The sequence below is a fragment of the Hippocampus comes genome, unplaced genomic scaffold, assembly GCF_001891065.2.
Source record: "Hippocampus comes isolate QL1 unplaced genomic scaffold, H_comes_QL1_v1.1 scaffold68, whole genome shotgun sequence".
In the NCBI taxonomy this organism is placed as follows: domain Eukaryota; kingdom Metazoa; phylum Chordata; class Actinopteri; order Syngnathiformes; family Syngnathidae; genus Hippocampus; species Hippocampus comes.
Window position 1 is genome coordinate 5,230,614 of NW_017805625.1, and position 23,920 is coordinate 5,254,533.

The window sequence follows — 23,920 nt, forward strand, 5'->3', positions numbered from 1 at the left end:
TTTCTCACACCGCTTTATGCCTGCTGTCGGTCCGCTAACAATTATGTGCACATCACCGGCAGGGGACGCGGACCTCGTATCTATGGCGTGACCAAGGTCACTGTTTAAACAGAGTGTGACCTTGCTCAGAGCTCATTGTGACAAAGTGGCGGCTCACAGTTGAGGGGGATGCTCCCATCACCACAGCCCTCTCCGAAATATGGCTTCCCTGCACTTTGAGGTGCTCGGCATCCTCCTCCTTTCCCATGTTGTCCGTCTACTCGTTCTGTGTGTGTGAAGGGGAATGCGGGGGTGCACGTAATTGGGGAAATCTGCTTGAATTGAGAGTGTTCACCCTTGAGGAATCTCATGTCGTCCTTGTGAAAAGCATCTCTGCCTCTCTCCCTGTCTTGTGCGCACACTCCTGTCCCTCATCCCCGTGCTCCCGCATCCCTGACTCCTCCCCCTTTCCAACAAACATCCTCCATCCTCCCTCCCTCCTTCCCTCTCCTCCCTCCATCCTCCTGCAGATCAACGTATCCGAGAGGCTGCTTGCGAGCAGATGTGTTCGGCGGGTCCGTGTGTGGGATGCTGTGGAAAGTGTGCTGCGGCGCAGTGGAGAAGTGGAGTACGGAGCGTGGAAATTAAACCCGGAGACGGCGAGGTGATACCTGCGTGCTGCAGTGGTGGAAGTTTCCCCCCCACCACCACCACCACCAACAAGCCTCCTCAGAAGCGCACCTCCTGCCCATGTAATATTTATGACAAAAGAGAGGCGAAATATTCTGGTCACGTTTTGGGGCTGTCAGCCGGCTGTCCTGAAGAGCACCGGAGTGGAACCTGGTCCAGTATCAGAGACGGACGCCTGCAGTAGGATGTAAACGGAGTTGCCGCTCTTCACACGGGTGAGTTGACTTCCATTCAAATTAAAAATAAATATAGAGGGAAAGACAACACATGAAGGATTTTTTTTTTCCTTCTTCTTCTCAATTGCAACTGAAAAATGTTGTGAAATGACACCACGGTGACATTTGACCAAAGGCAAAAAAATAGGGACCGTGAAATAATCGTCCTAATTCCAATTGAGTGTGCGTGTGTTCTATTCTGTAGTAGAAGAATCGTCTTAAAAGCAAGCATGCACTTTGTAACCTGAAGTGTGTGAGCGTATTATTTTGCAGGGGCATACAGTAGTGGTGGTGGTGGCGGCGGTGGTTGTTGTTGATGATGGGCTTCAGTCACATGGACGGGCCACTCTTAATGTGGTGCTCATTTTGAGGGCCACACGCGTTACTTCCCCAACGGACGTCTGCAACTGCATTGTCTTCCGCAAATCGCTCTTAAATGGCGTTAACCCTCCCGGGGACAGTCAGGTACCTTTGCACATGACATCGGATTCCTAATTGGCATATTTGAATTTGAAATGTGATCTCGCTGTGACGTGATTTCCAAAGCATGCCACCAGTGTGTCACCTATGTGTTGATGAGATTGGTGAAATTGGCCCATGTGTGCACGGTGACACCAGCGCGGTGGATTTTTTAGCCCAACGGAGGCTGGTGCAAAGTAGCATCTCATCTCATTAGGATGACGCGTATGCTCGAGGTCCCAATTAGCCGCATACATAGCAAGTGTCACGCAATCGCTGATCACCGCACCGCCAGCCCGGGACGGCAGGTTTCGCTTTTCTCAGCTGTCAACTGCACAAATGTTGACCTCACAGAACCTCTGTTCAACTTTACATTCATTTCTTATAAGGACTTTTTGCTCTCATTATTTTCGCATGCACTCACAGGACACCGGCACAGTCAACGACGTTCTATACATAATGATCCGAAGCCCATTTTTATGGTGGTTTGCTTCATAGAATGGCCGCAGTTTGCCGTGGAAGAGCATGGTGAGCTAGTGTTTAGCATGTCTGCATCACAGTCAGAAGATCTGGGCTCAAATCTCCATTTTGACATCTTTGTGTGGACTTAGCATGTTCTCTCTGTGCTTGTGTGTGTTGTCTCTTAGTACTCGACTACGTTTTCAAATTAAAAAAAAAAACGTGGATGTTACGTTCGGGGAAAACTCGAAAGGCTCAATCAGTGTTCATTTATCGATATGTGCCCTGCGATTGATTGGCGGGCCAATCCAGGAGACACTCCACCTCGTACTCAGTCAGCCGCGATCCGCTCCAATTACCTGCGACTCTAATCAGGATAATTGGGATCGAAAATGAATGGATGAAGTTTGCAGTGGTGTAAAAATGCATTGCATCCCTCTGACAGCGAAGAGGTTGCTCATTTAAAACTATATTACAAATTGAATTTTACTATCATTATAACCAGTTCATGATGAGACCAAGAAACCACCGCGCCGGATGAAAAACAACCTTTGGAGGTGTGCCTGCTATGCCCGCAACTGCACAAGAAATGACTGACACCTCATCAATCATGCCTTCTGTGTCGGTTTTGTTTTTCCTCGGGCTCGGTGGTTAATTGGGGCCAGAGAGGGATGATTTTTTTTTTTCCGCTCTCTGTTCTTTTTACTCAAGCACGATTAGGTCACACAGACAGATTTAACAAATATTACAAAATATTTGTCAAAAATTTAAAACTTCTCTTTCATGTAGTTGGCATTTTATTAAATGTGCCTTAATGTGTCTGTTTTATCAAATTATATTGTTAATTCAGTCATATCTATATTAATACTTCATAATAAATAGTAAGGAGTTAATAAATGAAAAAAATGATGGTGTGGCTCATGCTAATGTGGTCTGAAACAATGGACGAATTAAAATTTACCACAATCTTCCTTTTGTTGCTTTTTTTTCTTTTTTTTAATTGCTCCACCTTAGTTTGCTCTTTCGGGTTCATGAACAACCGATCTCATCTCTTAAGACCAGTCACCACTAATTGAACTTTTTAGTAAATCAGAGTGATTCAAATATCCAGTGATTTCAAATGTCAACTAAAGCCCATTTTTCCTGCGCTGTTTACTTCTGCGGCATGTTTTGTGTATTTTTTTTAAACTCCAAAATGATTAGAAAGCATTTCCCATTAGCTCTCCGCTGATGTGTTTGCATTGCATGTGGGTCATTGAGAGTTTGTCTTGCGTGCGTGTATTTATAGAGCTGCTTTGATGCTGCTTATGAGGGAAATATTCCACCACCAGTCACTCGGCAGCCAGACGGTGCATTGCCGTTGAAGGCCGCTGTCGTCTTTACTTTCTCAGCACTGAGCAAAGTGATATGATTTGTCCACTTGTGCGCCTTTTCTACCTTTCACGCATGACATTGCTGAGTGGATGGCCAGACTCTTTCTGAGCCGATTAAAGGGTCGTCCCTAGTGTGCAAGATTTATGTAAGAGCTGCTCCGCTGTCGTACAAAGAAGTCCTCATAAAGCCTCCTGACTGCATTGGATTCAATTTAGGTTTTACTTTAATCGTGGAGCATTTCGTCTAATTGGTTGGGCTTTTAATTATTCAGATGAAGGGCAATTTTGGGAAAGGAACAATGTTGTTTAATTGCATGCGGAAAATACAAATATCTGAAAACAATCATTAAAGTGGAGCGTTTTGTAAATGGTGGCGAATTTAAGGAATCTCCAAACGCAATGCAATGAATGTGTATAAAATCATTCAGATTTCCTGGAGGGGGAAAAAAAGTCCTACTTGGTCATCTGTTCAGTCAGTGGGGGTGGCGGAAGGTAATTTGTTTTGTTTGTAGCTTCCACAAAACCAGGTAAACACGATATATTGCTTAAATCAATCCTTCTTGCGGTATGCTATGAATAAATAAATGTAGTTAACGCAGCCCTTTGTGTTTGTAAGAAATTGTTGAATGCCGTGTCATATTGGAGCACTTGGTAGCTGGCCACCAGGCACAGATTCACCACCTTCATGCTAAAAAATCTGTGAAAAACTGACATAAATGACCAATAGAAAGTTAACCCTGGATGGTGAACAATGGCCGTCGTGTTACACTGTTACTTTGGAGTCATGGTGGACACCAATAACTGATCAGCGTTTGCGAAATAAAGTACGTCACTGCCTGCGGTTGAACCGTACACCTTTCAAATCTGACTCGCGCGGAAGAATACCCGAAGGAAATAGTGCCTGGATCCAGCGCGAAATAGTTCATCTGTTTTATCGTACGTGCGTTACCAAGAAAATTGGACCCCACACTTGACACATCGATCGTTGCAGGGTTAAAAAAACATTTTTTTTAGCATTTAAAACATTTTAACATTGTATTTCGCAGGTAAAGAATGAAATAATTTCTGGTGGAATAATACAGTACATCGTAGATCGTCGGTGGCACCTTGTTGACACGGAAGGAAACCACGTAACGTTTTTGGTTTTTTTTCTGGTAACGTATTATCGTATCAGGGACAGCGTGGGACGCGATTAAACAGCATCCTGTTGCATTTGCATTCTGCCAGTTTATTAATAACAACAGTTTTGGAAACCGTTGCAATTTGAGGGTTTAAAGAGCTTTTAATTCCATGGGCGTGTTGTCACGTCATGAAGAGGAAGTTGTCGCGATAGCTATTTTTCACCACTCAAAATACATTCGCACTGCACAAATCGCAGTCATGTTATTTATTTGTCTGCGGCATTGTAAATCGTGAAATCTGGTGATTGATTGGGAAGGGAAGAAAATATTGACTCTTGAAGTGGGTCAGCATTTCAACATCCGGCTGGGACATAAATTCTGAAAACCGCCCATATACTTTATCCAGTATATCACCTGTGGCCCAAACAATGGCAATAAAACTGCATGGATGGGTGGAAATTTAACTGTAATTCCTGATGCGTGTTCGATCTACACGCAGTAGCATAAGGGATTTATATTCTGTCATTGCTAAAATGTCCACTTTGATACTGTTTACATTTTTGCGTTTCAAAATGCCATTAAAAAGATTACTTCGCCCTTCTCATTTCCGCAACTGAACAAAATAGTTTCCTTGCAAACACAATCAAGCTTCTTGTTGCAAAACAAACAAAAGCCAAAAAGCCCACCTATCCCCTTGTGTTTGCAATGTCCAATTAACAGCACTTTTATCACCTGTTTAGTAAACAGCAGGGCTCTCTGAAGAGTGCCTATGTGTGCAAATGAGAAGGTGAAAGAGATCTTAGCGCAGTGGGACAGAAACAGGTGGATGGTTGTGGAAGAAAAAACACCCGAAGAGGCAATCTATAGAGGAGGCAGAGCGATAAATCAGACGAGCACCGTGTGGTAAGCTGACTGAAACTGACTATCAAGAGCACGGAAAGTGTGCTCGTACGGGCTACAGGGCACTCGTATGAACACTATATGGACTGAGCATGACCCATTTGCTGCACACAGTGCGGCTGCGTGTCTTCTTGACAAATTGTATTTCAGAATACCAATGTGTGTTATTTTTACTTTTGACAGTTTCTTGATGGAAACTGACCGTGAGTAGGAACAATGTTTCATCAAGGTGCCACGTTTACTTAAACACAAAAAAAATTAACGTCATCCTATTTTCCTGCTACTCTGAGTGAGCATCGAAATGTTGTCTGAAGACAATCATCCTCGATTTTACCGTAATTATTGTTACTTTTTTTTTTCTTGAAGGCTGAAAGTAATTGGCTTATTTTCCAAAATCAGGAGTGATTTTCACTCAAAATGTGCATCTAAAAACACCGGCACTCTCTGAGTACACAATGACTGACTTGGTGCATGCTGCTTATTGTCATTCCTGTTCTTTGCTTCAAAAGATTATTTATTTATTTTATTTTTTTTGTCGGGGATGGGTTTAGATTTTCAAACACTGATGGAAAAATGGGTGAGGGGCTCTGGGTTCGATTCTTGGCTCCTTGCATGGATGACTCTGGCACTGGTGGGTGGGCAATCAGTGACTTATTACACTCGTGTATGTATTGTCAGTAGTCGGCTCAAACCATCGCACTCGCCGTACAAGGTTGTTGAAACTTGATTCATGAACACAAAATGGCTGCAACTGGCTTCCTCCTGTGAACGGCGGAATTTTGGTTGAAAGAGAATCTCCATCAGGATGGGCGACTTTAATGCTGAAAGGGGCCACAATAAAAACACCATTGAAGGAAGGCACAAGACTACCGAACAGCAAACCAATTCATTTTGTGCATGTTTTCACAAAAACTCGAAATTTTAAAGCGAGGTACTGTCTTTGTCCTTCATGTCATTGCAAATCTGCAAAAAAAAAAAAGATTGGGCTTACTACTCAAGTCGTAGTGAGGACCAAATAAGGCATTTTAATTTTATTATAATTTAAAATTACAATCGACCCCTGCATACTCGCGTCTTGGCACCCACAGATTTGCAAATTCACAATTTTTTTCTTTCTAGTTTTACACTCCCCACCCCCCAATTTCATTCCTGTTTTCAACGGGGAACTCGTTCTTAATGCTTGTCAACGTTTCGGAAGAATTTGAGGGAGCATCCCACTCTTTTCAAAAGTCAAATTTGTCAGCAAGTGGAGACGTGAGATTTTCATCAGAAAGCTCTCTCATGCTCACTCTGATAGAATCACCGCCATGACGACGTTATTGTAGCATTTATGGATAATAATCTTATCTTTTCATACATGGAACGAAGCAGCGTTTTGCCGCGTTAAACGTCCATCTGTCATGAAGGGGCAATTTGTAGCATTTATGGATAATAATCTTATCTTATATGGAACGAAGCAGCGTTATGCCGCGTTAAACGTCCATCTGTCATGAAGGGGCAATGGTAGGAAAGGAACACCTGCAGCGTGCGCTCACCCCTCACCCCGGCAATGTCCTGTCTGCAGCAGATAAATGTCAGTAATTGAGTGCTAATTGCCTCGCCCAGCGAAACAAATGAATCGTTTTAACCTGCCTCATCAATTCCACTCACTCCTTTGTTGTCACATCTTTTCTCGTCGTGAGCTTTTCTGACTTCTTGTTCTTCTCCTCCTCCCTTCATATTCTTAGCAGCGTTATATAACATCGTGCCTAAATATAACGGCTCCAAAAATCAATTTTAGATGCAGAAATAGGGAGCGCTTCTGGCACTGGATGTTGGTGGGCAGTGCACTCTGCTACGGATCAAAACTTAAAGCTGCATCAAGAACGCGATGTTGAAACGAGCGTGAAAAAGAAAGCGGAGGCAGCTGCACTTATACGCAAACGATCCCTCGGTCGTGCACTGATAAAAAGTTTGCACGAAATTGCAAAGTTGATTTTGATGATGAACCAAGTCACCTTGAGTTTGGAGATTACGGGTCAATATAAACTCTTTAGGACATTTTACTGTAGTTATGTGTTCGGTTGATCTACAAATAGCGTGGCCCATCTGCCCATTTTAACCCTTTCATGCACCCTGTAACCTGGCAACACGATAAGCTGTCCACTGTAGTAACCGCTGTCCCTCAAAGGTGTAAAACACAAATGTGGCCCTTGAACGTTTTCCCGCGCAAACTGTCTTTCAAAAGTTTGGACACATTTATTTTGCGCAAATGCTGCTGTTGATTACTTTTCTACGATATATGAGAAGTTTAAACATACCTGTTTAAATGCCTTTTTTTTGTGATATGAAAAAGGAGACCAATATAAGCCATTTCACAAAACAAACAAACAAAAAAAAAAAATCAACCATTACTGTGAATTATAAACTGTACATGTCAAATGTTTTTTTTCATGAACAGAAATTACGAGTTCACAGAAGTATGCACAACATAATAGGATGTGGTTGTGATCAGAATGAACCAATCACATTCAAATTCGAATTAAATAGGAGCCAGCATACACATGCCATCATTTGTGGCTATTTGTTAATAAGATAAGAAAACCTTTATTTGTCTCACAATGGAGAAATTGTTATAGGTTATATAAATAATGTTATAGGGAGCGTTGCTCACTTTGTTGTTGTTGCTTTCTAGCAGAAACCTAAAAGTTTATTCTCAGCCTTCTGCTGGAAAGCAAAACAAATGTCAGTAAAAGCCAACTAGAACAGCTGAAATTTATTGAGGGTTATTTCGAGGCTCTGTAACTGATGCAAGGTGTGTGCTGGCTCTCATGAACATAAGTTTGAAAGTAATTCTGAACTCTGCACATTTGGGCAACCTCAATATTTCAGTTGTTTGACTTTACTTCCCTTCTCAAAAAAAGATTTTAAAAAACTTTTTTTTTTCTCAAAGTTTAAAATGGATTTATCTTGGTCTCATTTATTTTTCATGTCCCAAAACCTGCCATTTGAACAGGAACGTGTCGACTTTTTATATCCACCCCAGTAAATAATAGAAACAACATCGAAAAATAGAAACATTCACACATGGCCACCTGCGACTTTTACACCGCAGCCGTCCTGTGCACACAAGCTTATTGACGAGGCCTTAGAAAAGAGCAGCGTCGAGGCTCGTTATCACACCAATAGCTCAAGAGCAGCACCGAAAGTGACAGATGACCTCGCGTGAAAAATTCTCCATTTATTCACAACGGAGCAGCTCAACAGAGTTGCATTGAACATTCCCGCCGCGTCCGCGTCCACGTCTCAAATGTTGCCGTAATGGAGCAGTAAATGGCCCCGCTGCAATCTATTCCCTAAGTGAGCAGAAGGAATGTAGGCGTCGTCGCCAGCATGAGAGATGTATAACGCACGCTTCCTCTTGATCATGGTCTTATTGTCTAAGTAAGTGTCATCATCATCACGGCCGTCGTTGGCTCGGGGGGGTGGGGGGGGATGCTCGGGCTGACTCTGATTTCAGCATCTTTGCCCCTTTCTCTTGATTTCCTCCAGTTTTAAAGACGCGTGATTGCACGGCGGCTTTGATTAGAGCTTATTGATGGGCGGCACGTGTAATGTCAAAATTACAGGCTCGGGGCGTCATCGCCCGCATAGAGCGTTGCGGAGCGCCGCTGCTAATGAATGGCGCAACTAAATGAAATCCGTCGAACAAGCTGTCAAGTGGTAATGATGCCTCACACCCTGTGGACCGGCTGTCTTGAGACCAAGGTCTTTTCTTTACACACAGCTCACTTTATGGATTACTGGCTGTGATAATTAACCGGACTTCTATTGCTTCTTTATCGATGTTATGGTAGATGCTGTCAGACTTTTAGGATTTAATGTGGCAGGATGCCCCCCCCCCCACAGCCCCCCGCACCCCGTCCTTTCTTTGGCCTAAATGCAGTGAGTAAGGATCGCTATCCTAATTGACACATTTGCTCATTTTTCCACTGGGATATCTCAGGCAATTGTAATCCTCATTGCTACCAGTGGCGCCATTCGGCCTATTTTAGTTGGGCTCAAGCCTCCCTAGAATATTCTTAAACCCCCACCCGCCCTAAATGATTTGTGTTACATCAGCTCAAAAAAACTACGTATAAAGTAACCAGAAAATGAAAACAACTTGTGGTCGATCCTATTGCGGAATACACCTCCCTCAGATCCACCGGCCCTGTACTCGTCTGCGAAATGACCAATACTGGGTCTTACCTACCATCCATCGAGATGAATCGTTATCGATCAGTTTCATGTGACGTATGCATACATTAAGTCTGACTGCACGCGCATCTTGGAGGCAGGAAACACACGCTTGTGAGTCGTAATACAGTGAAACTCCTCTACAACGAAACCTACATGTGCGAAAATACCCCCTAGTGTGAAAAAAATCTTCATGCATTAAGCCATTCTCTCTTTTCTGCTCCCCCCCCCATAACGAAAATCACCCCTGTTGCATAATACGAAATCTTTTTCTCCACCCTTGCCTCGCAATGACGTTCACTACAATGAAAACAAGCCATCCGCAAAAGTCTAATCCAATCTCAGCATGCCACAGCGACCTCTGCTGCTTCGTTCGGAAACGGCAACAGCAACCACCACACTGGTTTACACATGCGCTGAGGACTGAGGAGGCAATTAAGAATGCTCGTCTTTGTCAACACCAGTGAGGTCATTAAGACGCGCACGCATCTCGGAGGCAATGTTTGCCAACATTGAAACTCACACAGTTGTTGTCCACCTATTATTGGACAAAATATTTCGACAACGATTGAGCTTCATGTCGCGCCGCTTCCCCCATTCCTTGCCACAGGCCAGCGGTGCTGCTTGTAAGAATCTTCCAAGTATCGCAACGATCGGATAGCGATTAGTCGACTTCAAGCTTTAACCCTTTCAGGCACAGCGGCGACTACAGCGGACAGCTTATCATGTTATCAGGTTACAGGGTGCATGAAAGGGTTAAAGTAGTCAAGTCAATATGTCTACTAATCAGTTTAAACCCTAGCGGGTCATGTTTTGTTTTTCCCTCGTTCCAAAAAGCAAGTGGAGGACATCATAATTATTGTGTAATTGCTTTACCCCGTGGGGAGGCTGTTGAAATTCCTCCCGCCTGCATGCTCATGCTGATTGTAGCAGTTAGAGGTCAGGGTAAACGCCATCACTTTCAACAACTTCCACTTTGACATCCCCTTGTAAATATTCGGGCTCCGTCTTCTATTGTGTCACTGATATGGGCAAAACAGCATCTGAAGCCGGCCCCTTACCTTATTCAATGCCAAGGCCATTTTTTTCATGTTTTGTTTTTTTTTTAAGAATCCAGGCATTCAGTCTCTGGTACGCCTTTCTGTATTTTTATTTTTTTTCCAAATGCTACAGGAAAGAAGCGGCTGAAAATGGCTGGCACTGTTAATCATAATAACACGTGAGCAGGGTCACTGGCAACTTCCCCGGCTGAAACGTGGGGAAACACGGTGGCGTGCAACAAGCAGAAAAGCAGGCATGTGTAAAGCCTAAGACGGATGGTGTCAAGTAGGAACGGGGGGGGGCAAGGTGGCCCGACTGGGAGATGGATGGAGGTGGCAAGCAAGGAGCAAACATTCCCCTCCAGCAATCACGCAAGTCCACATCCATCTGCGTACCCCTCACGACCCTCCATCCATCATCCATTCTACGCACCTCACCTCCCGTTTTTATCTCTAGTCCAGTTCCCTCCCCCCTTCCCAACTTCTCTCACGTGCGGTTGAGATTCAGCATTTTTCTTTAAGCACACAGCGTGTCGTGCGCCTCGTATCGCGATCCGTCTTGTGCCACATCCGCAGCGAGCGTGCTGGCAGGGGAGCATGTGCAGGGAGCCGTGTGGGCGCCTGTGGGTGTGCGGTGTAGGTGGCGGCGAGAAACCGCTTTGCACGAGTACACTCGGAGTATGCTGCTTGCTGCCGAAGCTCACATAGAGACATCATTGTTTTTGTAGGGGAAAAATGCGGCACATGAAACAACCTCGGAAGGGTACATGGCAGGAAAACTACTCTTCTCTCTCTTTGTTTTTTTTTCTCTTCTAATATGACAACACCGATGTAAACCACCAGAAGCAAGTCTATTTTGGGGACGTGAGGTGCGGTGCCCCACAATATCCAGCAGGTGGTGCTGTTCTTTCCCATTGATATGTACTGGGTGATCGTCAGTCATGACGTACAAGGTTTCGAGGTTATGAACTAGTTTGTGCAGTGGGGTAAGAACATGTCATGGCGCGCACAGGCCTACCATTTTTGATTTTGATTTTCCTGACTGAGTTTTTCATAAAACTGTTCACGATTATTGACTTGACTTCTGCCACCATGGGCAAGAGAACCAAGGACTACCCGTATTTTGTATCGAATACAGTGCATCCCATTCAATGTTTTTCTTGAAATGTCCATGTGAGTCAGCATGACGCTTTTCGTTCCCGTCAGCTCTCTATGCAGGGGCACGATGTAATCAACCCCGAGTTTGCCATGCTAACAGTAAGTAGAGTGCGTCCTTCTGGCATATGAGAATATTTTGTATCCATTTATGGAGCATTTAGCATTGAGCCAACGTTCACAGAAGCAATCACTTTCTTCAATCCCTCTTTATTTTTCCTTCTCCTTTTTGATTCTGCCTAGCAACAAGTGACTAAACAAACATTTGAAATGTATTGGTTGTTTTTTTTAACTGCTGTTAATTTTATTGTCTGTCATTCGGTACGGTATATGTAGCTTACCCACAGTAAGTTTGTTTATTTATTTATCTATTTATTTCGCTTTATTTATACCATTAAGGCATTTGAGAACAGATTCTCGCTTGAATTTCTGACTTAGCTAAGTGCAACGTGCACCAACATTTTAAAAAATTCTAAATATACACCAGTCTAAACAACACAGCAGACAATACATTTTCCCAGGTGTATTAATCAAAGATAAAATTTATATATTTACATTTAATAACTTGCTAAAACTACCCCATTGGCAAGTGAGCCTGTTCTCATGCCGTCCCGTATACTGCTCGGTCACTGGCAAGTATGGATTTTGTTAGCGTGATGAGGTAAGGGTTGCCCACGCTCGGAACGCCGAATCTTAGGTTAGGCTTAACCCTTGACTTGGTGATTTAAATTCACTCTTCATGGGGGTGGGCAGGCTTGTCTTTTGTTCAAAGAATGTACGTTTATTTGTCGGCTACATGACATTGAGTGAAAAAGAAATGTTGGATCTCCTGTGGTGCCGAAGGTATCATCGCAACTGCAGTGGAGCAGTAGCAATCACCGCGTTAGGGGGCCTGTCAGGGATGCTGCTGCCCACCTGCTGGCTGCGTGCCGTTTGCGCTCCGAGAAGAATTGAGTGAGATAATGAAGGCCCTGATCGATTGTCTCACTGCGGACATCGGGAATGCCTAAGACAGCCGTGAGTCAGCGTACTGCATGCGCTATCATCCCGTTGGCTTCCTTTCCTTCCTTTTGTTAATGCCTCCCCTTTCCCCATCTTGCCGAAATGTCAACTTCTGGTGTCGCGCGGAATCAAAGCTTTCTCCTCGCCTCCCCGTTTGTGGTGACATTTCACAGTTTAACAATGAAAAAAATCCATAATAGAAGGAACAGATGACATGTTTCTCGAGCCTCAGTAAACCGTATTACACACGACAATGCCTTCCATCTTTGTGAGGGTGTAGTCGGTTGGCACGCTGACGATGTGACAATTATCCCCATCACTGGTTGCAACCAGGATTTCATATTGAATACTGAGTATTTCTTTCGAGAGTTGAATATACACTTCAGCAGTAAAAAAAAAAAAAAAAAGGAAAATAGTAACAGGACCCCTTTACCACAAAGTGCAAATGACATATTCAAATGTAACCTCAGGGAGATAAGATGCATGGTGATGGAGTGCGATACACTCTTAACGGTTCTTACACTGACAACTGACGGGAGGTTCAAAATAAGAGCTGAGGAGCAGCAGATTGAGACCCCGGCATGCAAGCAGCATGATGAACAGCAAGCCTTCAAAATTTTCTCAAGTAGGTGCACCAGATTGGAAGTGCACTTTTTTTTTTTTTATCTCAGATGGATCAAGCCTAGAGACCGTGTTGCGCCTCCCTGGGCCTTTCGACGCACGAAGTTGCATCTCCGACAAGTCGTCCGACAATTTGGTCACAAAAAGTAGTCTGCGCTTGTCATAAAAATACATGCAGACGCACGATTGGGGGTGCAAGGCAGTTTCCAATTGCCCATGTCACATGCACGGCCGATTTCATCATTTGCCAGGGGAGAGCTTGCCGTTTACCCGTCAATGTCATGTACCGACCCCATCGAGTCTATTTCTGTTCCCGCACTGTCAAGAACAGCACATTTGGGCGTAATGCACCCGGACCGCCCCTTATTTTGATACAAATGAGAAATGCCAGTCGGAATGTCCGCGGAAAGACTACTTCACTCCCACAACGGCTCACAAAGGCATTAAAGCCCCGTTAGGCCCAATTTTACCAGCGCAAAGTCTAGCAAAAGTACTTGAACTCATTTGCCAAACGACTTAACATGTATATTAATTTAGGTTTGTCCTCTATTGTGTTTTGCTAGCCCTAAATCCAAGATCAGCGGGAAAAGCTATTAGGGCACCTCAGTAAACCTGATTTCAACCGCCATGAAAGGGTTAACTTACATGTCTCTGTATGACACTTTTTCTGAAAGTAAAAACAAACAAAAAAAACCCCCCAAAAACTCCTGTGTCCACATATTTTTGTCCAGCTTTAGCGAGTGTTTCAGTGTTAAGGTAATTGGAGATAATGGCAAGTTGCCATGCGGAAGAAGTGAGCAGAAGTGTAGCTTGTGTCAAGCCACATTTAGGACTGTTACTGGTCTTATTTTTGGTGTGCTGTGACAGCAGTCGACTTTAAATTGGGATCTTTTCAATTGGTGTGGTGACTTTGAGTACCACTATCCCGTCTTCGACCCATGTTGGCATCACAACTTCTGTAATACGGTAGACAACAATGAAACCATGCATCCATCTGTTTTCTAGATTGCTTTTTCTGTTCGTGGTCGTGGGAGATGCGGAGCCTCTCCCAGTTGATCTCGGGGCAAGAAGTGAGGTTCACCCTAGACTGGTCGTCAGCCAATTACAGGGCACATTCACATCTTCAATGACCATCGCACGCATGTTTTTGGAATGCGGGAGGAGTTGGAGTGCAATTCATTAAGCAGCGTGCAGTTTATTGCACACCCCATTATGTTAAAAAGGCAAAGACAATTTCCTTTGAGAAATACGATGCAAACACTGATATGAAGTCAAGTGAACACAAGAGAAGACCAAAATTGCGGATGTGTTGATAACAATCTTCTTATCAACCACTCGATGATTGCTTTGATGAATCTGTTTTAATTTTGACCTTTCATCACACTTTTTACTCCTCCGCTCCGGAGTGAATAATTAGGTCCTCATCAGGCATCGGCAGAGTTTGCTGAGGACCCTTTAATTTCAGTCTAAACAGAAACACTGAGTATGCATGCAGGCTCTAGTCCCCCGGGACCAAGATTGAGATGCACTTTGAAGAATTGCGCGTGTGTACGTCCTCTTTCAGTTGTATTCATGTGTCCAAGTGCACACGGTTCAATTGAGCTGACTGCAATCCACCTTGAAGAAGCAGTTCAAAAGAAGGAAGACCTTTTCTCATATTTTTTTTGACTCATGCCCAAATATCTATATGTGCCCTGTGATTGCCTCGACTTCGCATGTCTGATATCACGTTGCTCTTCTTTATTTTGACAGCAAAATGGTTCAGACTGAATCCGTAGTATCGATCGGTTGCAGCCGTGCACACCATTTTGTTTGGCTTCACAACACACATGATTGCTCAATGCCCATCCACGGTTGTCAACATACATGGTTCCTTACTTTGTTCTCTGTGCCAAGAACAGAAACCGCAACATTTTGTCTTCATCTGTGCAGAAGCAATTGTATCTCTGGCACCAAACAGCTCGCAACGCCGTGGATCGTGCGCACATGCCGCATATGCTGCACGGAGGTTTGCATGAGGACAGCATGGGGTAGGCCTTGACAGCCCTTAACAAGCTGACACCAATAACGAACCTGTCAGTAGGGCCCAGGAAGCTGCACGTAATATTCAGTGTCCACACGCTCGGTCGGCAGAGTGGATATAACAAGGTGAGCAAACAGACAGCCTTTCCTTTTTGAGGATCTTTATAATCATTAGTTGCCATGTAGTGGCTTGCAAAGCACAATGGAAGAATACCAGCGTGAATGTGAATGTGAAAAATTGTCCATCACTTTGTGCCCTGCGTCCGTCTTTTGCCCGAAGTTAGTTGCCGACGATGAATATATTTAAATTGAATCATGATTTAAGTACAATTTTTTTTTTTATACTCTCCTATATTTCAGCAGTGGTCGACTGGTTAGCAAGTCCGCCTCACATCCACAGGTGCAGGGTTCAATTCCGGCACCGGCCTCCCTGTGTGGAATTAATGTTGGTCATTATGGTTGTACTTAAAGAGCTATAAGTATTTTTTTTAGGTGGTACTTGGTGTAAAAAGTTTGAGAACCACTGCGCTATGCAGCAATGATATGAGCTAGCCCACATGTCAATCGTTGCATTCAGCAGTTTAAATAAAATGAGTTGATCTCTCTGACAATCCATCCATCCATTTTCTAATGGATGGATGGATGAGCAGGGTGTGCTGGAGCCTATCCCAGCCGTCTTCAGGCAGTAGGTGGGGGACACCCTAAACCGGTCGCCAGCCAATCGCAGGGCACACAGACGAACAACCATCCACGCTCACACTCACAGCTCGGGACAATTTCGAGTGTTCCATAACCTGCCATGCATGTTTTTGTGGGAGGAAACCGGTGTACCCGGAGAAAACCCACGCAGGCACGGGGAGAACATGCAAACTCCACACAGGGAGGCCGGAGCTGGAATTGAACCCGGTACCTCTGCACTGTGAGGTCGACACGCTAACCACTGATTGGCCCCCAAAAAAATGTATATCAGAGTAAATGGTGCAGAAAAGACTTTCACCGTCGTCACAGCCTCTATGAGAACGTTGTACTGTATTTTCCCATCTGCAGGTTAGATCTTCATCTATTCCAGTGAGGGCTTTGACATTTTCTTTTGTCTGTGTCCCTTTGAGTCTCTTCCCAGCTCATCACACACTATCCAGCGTCCATTACCACAAAACCGGCGTCGTCATTGTTGCACTTAGTCAGAGAATGGCATCAATTACACTTGTTGAAAGCTTCCTTGCCTGCTCATTTAAACACTTCTCTATTAACCCCTTGTACGTACAAACTGCATCTAATGAGAACCCGATGACGGCCTGATGCGCGATACGACTGCGGAATGCCAGGCCTAAGCTTCTTCTTGAGAACATTGTGTTGCTTTTACAAAACAGGTAGTCCATTTGCGAACATGAACAGTTCAAACAAGTCAGTTACAAGTGGGAGCGGCGTGATGTGAGAGCTTGTTAGCGGCTCACAAGTGAAGTCGGATAAATGACAGTTTTGTCCGATGTCATTAACTTCGCTGCCTCCTGAGAGATTGATTGTGTTTATGTTTATCTTGGTGTCAAGATGTATGACCTTTCAAAGCTATTTTTTGCAGGTTTGGTCAGCATTTTTTTTTTCTTTTTATGACGGTTAAACTGAAACAGAGCGGTAAACTTCACAGCCGCAAACACTGTTTCAAAGTTAAACATTCTTGAGTTGGAATCATTGATGGTGTAGTGGTTAGGCTCCATTTCCCCATGACCCGAAGCAAAAAATACATACGAAGTACAGTACAGACGGAAAATGGCTGAATATCTGTCTTAATTTTCATTTGTGGAGTGTTTTTCCTGACAGCAAGAATGATCTGAATCTACAGTTGTGTATGTGTCATCCTTGTTGTTGACAAGTGGTCAGTCCAAGGTGTAAGTCCAAAATTGCCTCCAACACACATGACCATGAAAAATCTTCACGAATATTAGCAGAAAATGGATGGATGAATTACGTCTTGCGTAGGACTTACATGATTCTGGAATGACTACAAAAAGAGAGGTTTGGGACTTTTCTGAATTTGCCGCAACGCATTGCTGGTAGCCGTTTTGGTGAGCTAGCCTCGCTAACAAAGTGTCATTTGTCATTGGTCATGCCTTGTTCATGGCTTATTGTTGGCTGTAATAGTCAGGGGGTGAAAGGGAAGATAAAGGTTCTTTAGACTGCCGAAAATCATTACCAACCGGGGGTTTGACGCTCACCAAAAAGAAAAACAAATGATGAAGAGACTTTGGCTGTCCACCCCTCCTTTTCACCGTAAGCTAAGATGTTGCTATGGCTGCAAGCCACAAACGTCGCCGTCAGTTAACATTCTGGAGAGAGCTCCACATAAAAGATGTGCTGTTGTTTCCCGTGTCCTCGTTACAAGAAGGTAAATATACAACAACCTGGGCTGCTGCCTGTACGCTTTTTGAAAGTTTATAATTTCCCGTAACATTGATGCTAATTTTGATTAGCATGTTTGCCTAGCTTTTACTGTATGATCTCATTTAGCTTTAATCAAATGTTGCAGAAGAAGCTTTACAGGCTGATAGAAGGTTGGTGCTTATTTGAAAGCTCAATTGTTGTGCAATTGTATGCAAAACACCCCAGTTGGAAGATGAGTCGAAAGTCCGCAGAATGTGTCTGCATACACGTACCGATAAAAAAAAAGCCATCCGAGCCATCCAGATGAAAAAAAAAAAACTGGCATCTTTTCCTCTTACAATAAATGATATTGTGACCCACGTCACACTAAATTAACAACACTTACAAGTGTTGGTAGGCAACACTCCAAATGAGATCACAGGTTGCTGTGAGAGGACGATAGGGAGTGTGCTTACACGCACTCTTGCCCAAGCTCGTCAAATCGATGACGCTTTAAATCAATGTTCCAGCAACACTGCAAACCCCGTGGAACCCATTAGCGGATTAAGATGGACTACAGTTCCACTCGGAATTCCCCCCTTTATGCCTGTAGGTCCCTCTTGACAAATGGGACGGAACGCACACACGAGGGTGAGAACGGCAATTGTGCCAGAGAAAAGGTCAACAGCGGGGCAAGGCTCAACAACACATCTGCGACTCTTCATTTACAGAGCAGAGGCACGTCAGGTGTGGCCAAAAGGCTCTCTTAACCCAAATCAACACCTTACACAAAGTCAATGTATTTGTCGGGTTTATGACAATTCTAAGAACCGGTAACATAGTACGGTATTTTAATTTTATACAATATGTCACTGATTTATTACCTATGAACATTTGAAATTTGACACATTTTAGCAAGTGTCATGGAAGTTGTCATCTTTGATTTGCTGTCGCGGGCCACTTAAAATGATGTGGCGGGCCACATCTGGCCCCCGGGCCTTGAGTTTGAAACCTGTAGTATAGACTGTAGAAGAATTATGTATGCAGTATGCAAGTTCTTTCACCCCAATTACATTTTAATGCTAAAATATTAGTGCTAAAATCATAAAATAAAATATAACGCCAAAATCAAAAATACAAAGTTACATGAAAAAAAAAATCCAATTTTTATTGTTAGCCATGGATTTTTAAATTGAGCATTTTACCAAAAAAAAAAAAAAAAAAGGGGGGGGTGGACTTTCACTTTGAAATGTATTCATCACTGTTGTAACGTTGCACTAAAGTTTAAAGAGTCTACCTTAAAAGGATTTTATAACGCAAGATGGTCTCTTCATGACAGGTGGTCTTAAGCCAGCATGAATGCCATATTCTTGACACAAAACAGACGTGCTCTTCTAGTACCCCAAAATGGGAGCAGAGCGAGATGGGCTTTGAGGGACGCAGGAAAGTGAAGGAGGGGGAAAGAAGGTGTGTGTGAAGGGCTGCTTTTCTTTTTCTGATAGGCTTGTTTATGTGCCACTGTCTGTGGATCATTGATCCATTCGTCTTCATTACGACCCCCAGTGAGAACTATTAACTGCTGCCACCCTCAGTCGGGTGTCTGCGATGTTGACATTCAATGCACAGTCTCACAGTCGACCCTGCAACCTCTTCGAAGGAAGGTTGAAGCTGACAGTTTTCTTCTGCTGGTGGTGTTGGACAGGATTTAAAATGGTAGTTTTATATTTGGCATATTCGGGGTTCCAATCAGCTTTCATCCTCATCACAGGCTGAGTTGTGTGCGGTATCTGAACCGAAGGTTGCCAAGCTAGTGATACTGTGGGTCTTTGTACAATCTGCGGACCACACACACGCTTTCTGACCCATATCATGTATATTGCATAATCAAGCATCCGCCTACTCGGGTTCAGCAGAATGTTACATTATATTCAGCAAGCGATTGGAAGTATTTTCAGAAGAGAATTTCAAACTTGTGTGTCACTTGTAAATGCTCAATAACTCCCCCCCTTCCCCATACTAAAATCAAGATTCTCTGAGCAGTGTTTCCTAACCTTTAGTGAGCCATGGTGTGTATATATATATATATATATATATATATATATATATATATATATATTTTTTTTTGCATGAGGAAAATTTCACGGCACCTCACCAAACAAAAATGTCACATCAAGTATTTATAATTCTGCAGTCTGCTTTCTAATGGAAGAGTATGAGATTTTTTTTCTACCTTTCAACATACATTACTGCACAAAAATACACAGAATTTAAGAAATATACATTTCATGCCAAATAAGCGAAATTTGATCATTCCTCATAGCGCACCTCTCACCCCACCCAATGATTGGGAATCATTGCTCTCTCGAGAGAGACTTCCTTCGCTACCCCCATTTGTGCATCTGCAGCCTCTGGTCAGGTTTCACAGCTCCTCAAAAACAGCTTGAGTGCGCCCCGTGACTCCAATCAACCGATGCGATCACTTTCACCTCACTACATCACCTCAGAGACTCTCTCCACTTGACAAGTTTGACTTGAACTGGAAATACGAGACAAATTTAACACCACTTATCTTTCTCCTCTTTGTTCGCAGAAGACCGTCCTGACCCCTCACCACCCCCCACCTCCCAATCTTCATCGACGACGATGAATTGGCGTGGTAGCAGCTGTTGCTATGTGTGAAGGAGTACCGTGGCACCAATGGAGACCGAAGGCTATCGTGACCTCCCGGAGACCAGCGATGGTCACGGGGTAGGCCTCCTGGATGGACAGGGTGGGGGTGGGGCAGAGGAGGACTGGAGCACCCCATATCCTCTTGGCTTCCAGGTGTCTTTGACCACAGTCCTGATCCTGGAGCTGGTACTGGGCTTCAGCAGCAACTTGACTGTACTCGTGCTATACTGCGCCCAGTCCAACCTGGTGGACTCAGTCAGTAACCTGGTCACCGTCAACCTCCACGTTCTGGACATACTGGTGTGTGTGCTGTGTCTGCCGCTGACGGTTGCTGTCATCTTGCTGCCAGCCAATGGAAGCGGCGTCGGGAGCTTGGCCACATTGTGCTGTTTTCACGAAGCCTGCGTCACGTTCACGAGTGTGGCCACAGCTGTGAATGTCCTGGTGATCAGTTTAGACCGCTACGACATCTCTGTGCGTCCAGCGAGTCGCCTCCTGAACCCTCGCCGTGCCGGACTGCTCCTGGCAGCCGTGTGGGTCGTCTCTCTGGCCGTCTTCTTCCTGCCTTTCCTCGAAGGTGACTTCTTCTCCTCAACAGCCGAGGACAGTGAGGATGCGGAGCCAGGGGGCCTGAACAACGACTTTGAGTCCATTACAGGAACCACAACCATTTTTTCTTCTCTCGCACCTTCGGTTTTACCCTCAACGCACCCTTCCTCCCCCTCGCACCACCTTTCTCCAAAATGGCAGAACAGAACACTGCTGTGCATTGGGGGGCAAGGCTACTACACAGGAATGGCGATGTATTACCACTTGCTACTACAAGTGCCCTGCTTCTTCATCGCTGTGGTTGTCATGCTGTTCACCTACTCCCGCATCCTCCAGGCGCTCAACATTCGGATCGGTTCCCACATGATGAGGAGTAACCGAACGAAGGACTCGACCTGCAGGATACGCTGCAGGAGGACGAAGAAGAAGGACCTCACCTTGCCAACAGAGGTCGTGTCCTCCAATCAGAACCAGAATCGCTCTCATCCTCCCCTCATCCCGTCTCCCACCCCGACACCGACATCCCCACCCCCGCTCTCCTCCATGCCCCAGGGCATATCTGACAGCGGCGCGACGGTCACTACCGTCAGTACGGCCGCCACCACCCCCATCGCCACCACACCCGCCACCCCGGCTTCTCCGACTCCCGCTTCAGGATCCTTGCAGACCCACGCCAACACCCCGCTACCGGCTTCCTCCATGGGTGTCCAGGCCTCGGTTTCTGCGATCATTGCCTTGAGACGGGCCGTTCGTAGACATAGGGACCGTCGGGAGCGCCAACGTCGTGTCCTTAAAATGTCTCTAATCATTATATCCACCTTCTTGGGCTGCTGGGCTCCATTGTCCGCAGTCAACATTCTGATCCTGTGTATGGGCCCCAGCGACGGTTTGGTGCGGATCCGTCTTTGCTTCCTGGCAATGGCTTATGGAACAACAATCTTTCATCCTCTGCTCTATGCTTTCACAAGGCAGAAGCTGCGCCGGGCCCTGAAAACACGAGTCAAGAAAAGGGTCGTGTCTCTTCTGCAGGTGGACCCGGCTCCCATTGGGGGGACAGTCATTCATAACTCCTGGGTGGAGGGGGGTGGCCAGAGGAAGAGTCGCAAGCCCCGAGTGGAGGCCAGCGACGGCACTGATCGATGCCTCACCGAGGCAGTGAGGGAATGAGGCTGGTTTTCGGTGTGCGCCCGTCGCGCGTGTCAAGTGTGCGTTTGCGATTTGAGGGATCGTATGACAGTGTCTGTTGAGGAATGCTGCGTATATCCTTGCATGTGTGTGAGAAGCTGTTAGTTTACAAAGGACAGATCCCAGGACCTCTGGAAGATAAGGAGCCCGGAGTCAGAGGGTTCGAAACATGAGCCACTGCACTCCCAACGTAAGCTAGATGATCACATTTCACTCTCTCCGTGGCAGCATATGAACTCCAGTGAACACATGATGGTGACGCCACACCTGAATATATCCCACAATCCAGCATAAGGCTTGGATAATCAGTTGAAAATTGCTCTTCCAAGCATGTGCACCGACAGACCCCACAACACTTCCCCACACAAACTTACACTGCACACTGCTCTGCGCTTAGTCATTAAAAAGCACACAAACATTTATAATATCTACCCGCACACATATTCTCAATGAGAACAAATCTTGAGGTCTATCTTTTCCCTTCAACCCACCCTCGTCTTTTCATGCCTTAATTGAGTTCATGAAATATGCGTGTGGTGCTGAATGTCCTGTTGTACGTTTACAGAGTAGTGGTCGTGGTGAGACTTCACGTTGGCGCAACATTCTGGTGAGTAAATGCAAAGGTTCAGAAGTTTACATTGTGAAATTACCAGCAAACTGGTCAAATAAAAGAAAGTACAATTAAAAAGCAGAGTCGAACAGAAATAATTTGAAAGGCATTACTTAAAAAAAAAAATAATAATAATAATCTCAAGTAGTTTTAAAAGCAGCATTGGAGATTTGGTCCAGGTTGCGTGATACTGTTGCGATTGCAAGCGTGTGCTGAAATGAGCAAAGTATTGACTCGCTAAGATGTGAACAAAAGGAATGTGAACATACAGTTGTTGCTTTTCGATTGACCGTCGAGATAGCACAGTTAAGCAAAGGGGCTTAAAAGCAGGGGGCGCTGGGGTTGACTTTAATTATGTGGCTCATTAATTGCGTTTGTAGTATGTGTAAATGACGGGCCACTGTACAACCACTGCATCACATCAGATTTTCAGTGGGAATCAAAAGGGCAATATTTTTGTGAAATCCGTCTCTCGTACTTGGAAAACGGAGAACTGCTGAAATAGGAGAAAATCACATTCTGTTCCATTTTGAAACTCTCGATTTGGACTGAACTTTGAGACGGATGGGTCTTTGCCATCGACAGCACTGAGTCCTTGACGTATTTACACTGTACCTGTGTTTCTCTATTTCCTCAGGGCTCACATTTACGAACGTGCTGGACATGAAATGCCAAAACCAGCCCTCAATCAGCTATTCTATTGTGTGTGTGTGTTACCGTAAGTAAAGATTTATGTCCCTCCTTAAGGTAGAGAAGACATCAAACTTTGTACAAACTCCTGAAGGCTTGGAAACCACCTCAGGTTTTGGGCTATCGTCATACTCTCACACCTTTTACATAAATGGTGAACCAAACCGAAGTCAATAATACTTGTGTGCTCGTGTACATTTTTTCAGGGATGTAAATATTTGAAGTGTCAGATCTGGGTTTTAGTCAAAGAGATTTTTTTTTTCTTCCCCTCTTCTTTTTGGTCAAAAAAATCATCTGCCGGACAGAAAGAGAGCCATGCATTGTGATGAAGTGAGTTACTGTAAAGAGAGAGGCTCCATGTACTCAATCGTATTTGTGTTCATACTCTATGTGTGTAAACAGTATTGTACATTCATGACCCTGTGTATAGAGAAATATTAGTATTGTATAAAAATTTATATGACTGTGTTATTGTATAGAACAGAATCTGTATTAAAATGTAATCTATGAGTTGATCTATCTCGACTTTGTCACATTGACTTGTCAACATTTTAATCATTTTATTCATTATGGTACAACCTGCAAGGTTGAACAAAATATATTC

The 23,920-nt window shown here is 44.4% G+C and overlaps 1 protein-coding gene across 4 annotated transcripts; it reads left to right on the forward strand.

Annotated features, from left to right (window-relative positions):
• Window positions 1-501: 501 nt before the first annotated feature.
• LOC109522126 (probable G-protein coupled receptor 22) lies at window positions 502-23,823 on the forward strand. Of its 4 annotated transcripts, none has more exons than XR_002169511.1 (3): window positions 502-884; window positions 20,203-22,623; window positions 23,264-23,823. XR_002169511.1 is itself a non-coding variant. In XM_019880426.1 (3 exons), the coding sequence occupies exon 3, from the start codon at window positions 20,310-20,312 to the stop codon at window positions 21,996-21,998; it is 1,689 nt and encodes a 562-aa protein (XP_019735985.1). In that variant the 5' UTR covers window positions 502-884; window positions 12,453-12,626; window positions 20,203-20,309; the 3' UTR covers window positions 21,999-23,823. The 4 variants fall into 4 exon arrangements, 3 of the variants coding, with proteins under 3 accessions (XP_019735985.1, XP_019735984.1, XP_019735986.1); XM_019880426.1 differs by adding an exon at window positions 12,453-12,626 and having other exon boundaries at window positions 20,203-23,823; XM_019880427.1 differs by lacking the exon at window positions 502-884 and adding exons at window positions 11,089-11,349; window positions 12,453-12,626 and having other exon boundaries at window positions 20,203-23,823.
• Window positions 23,824-23,920: the final 97 nt, after the last annotated feature.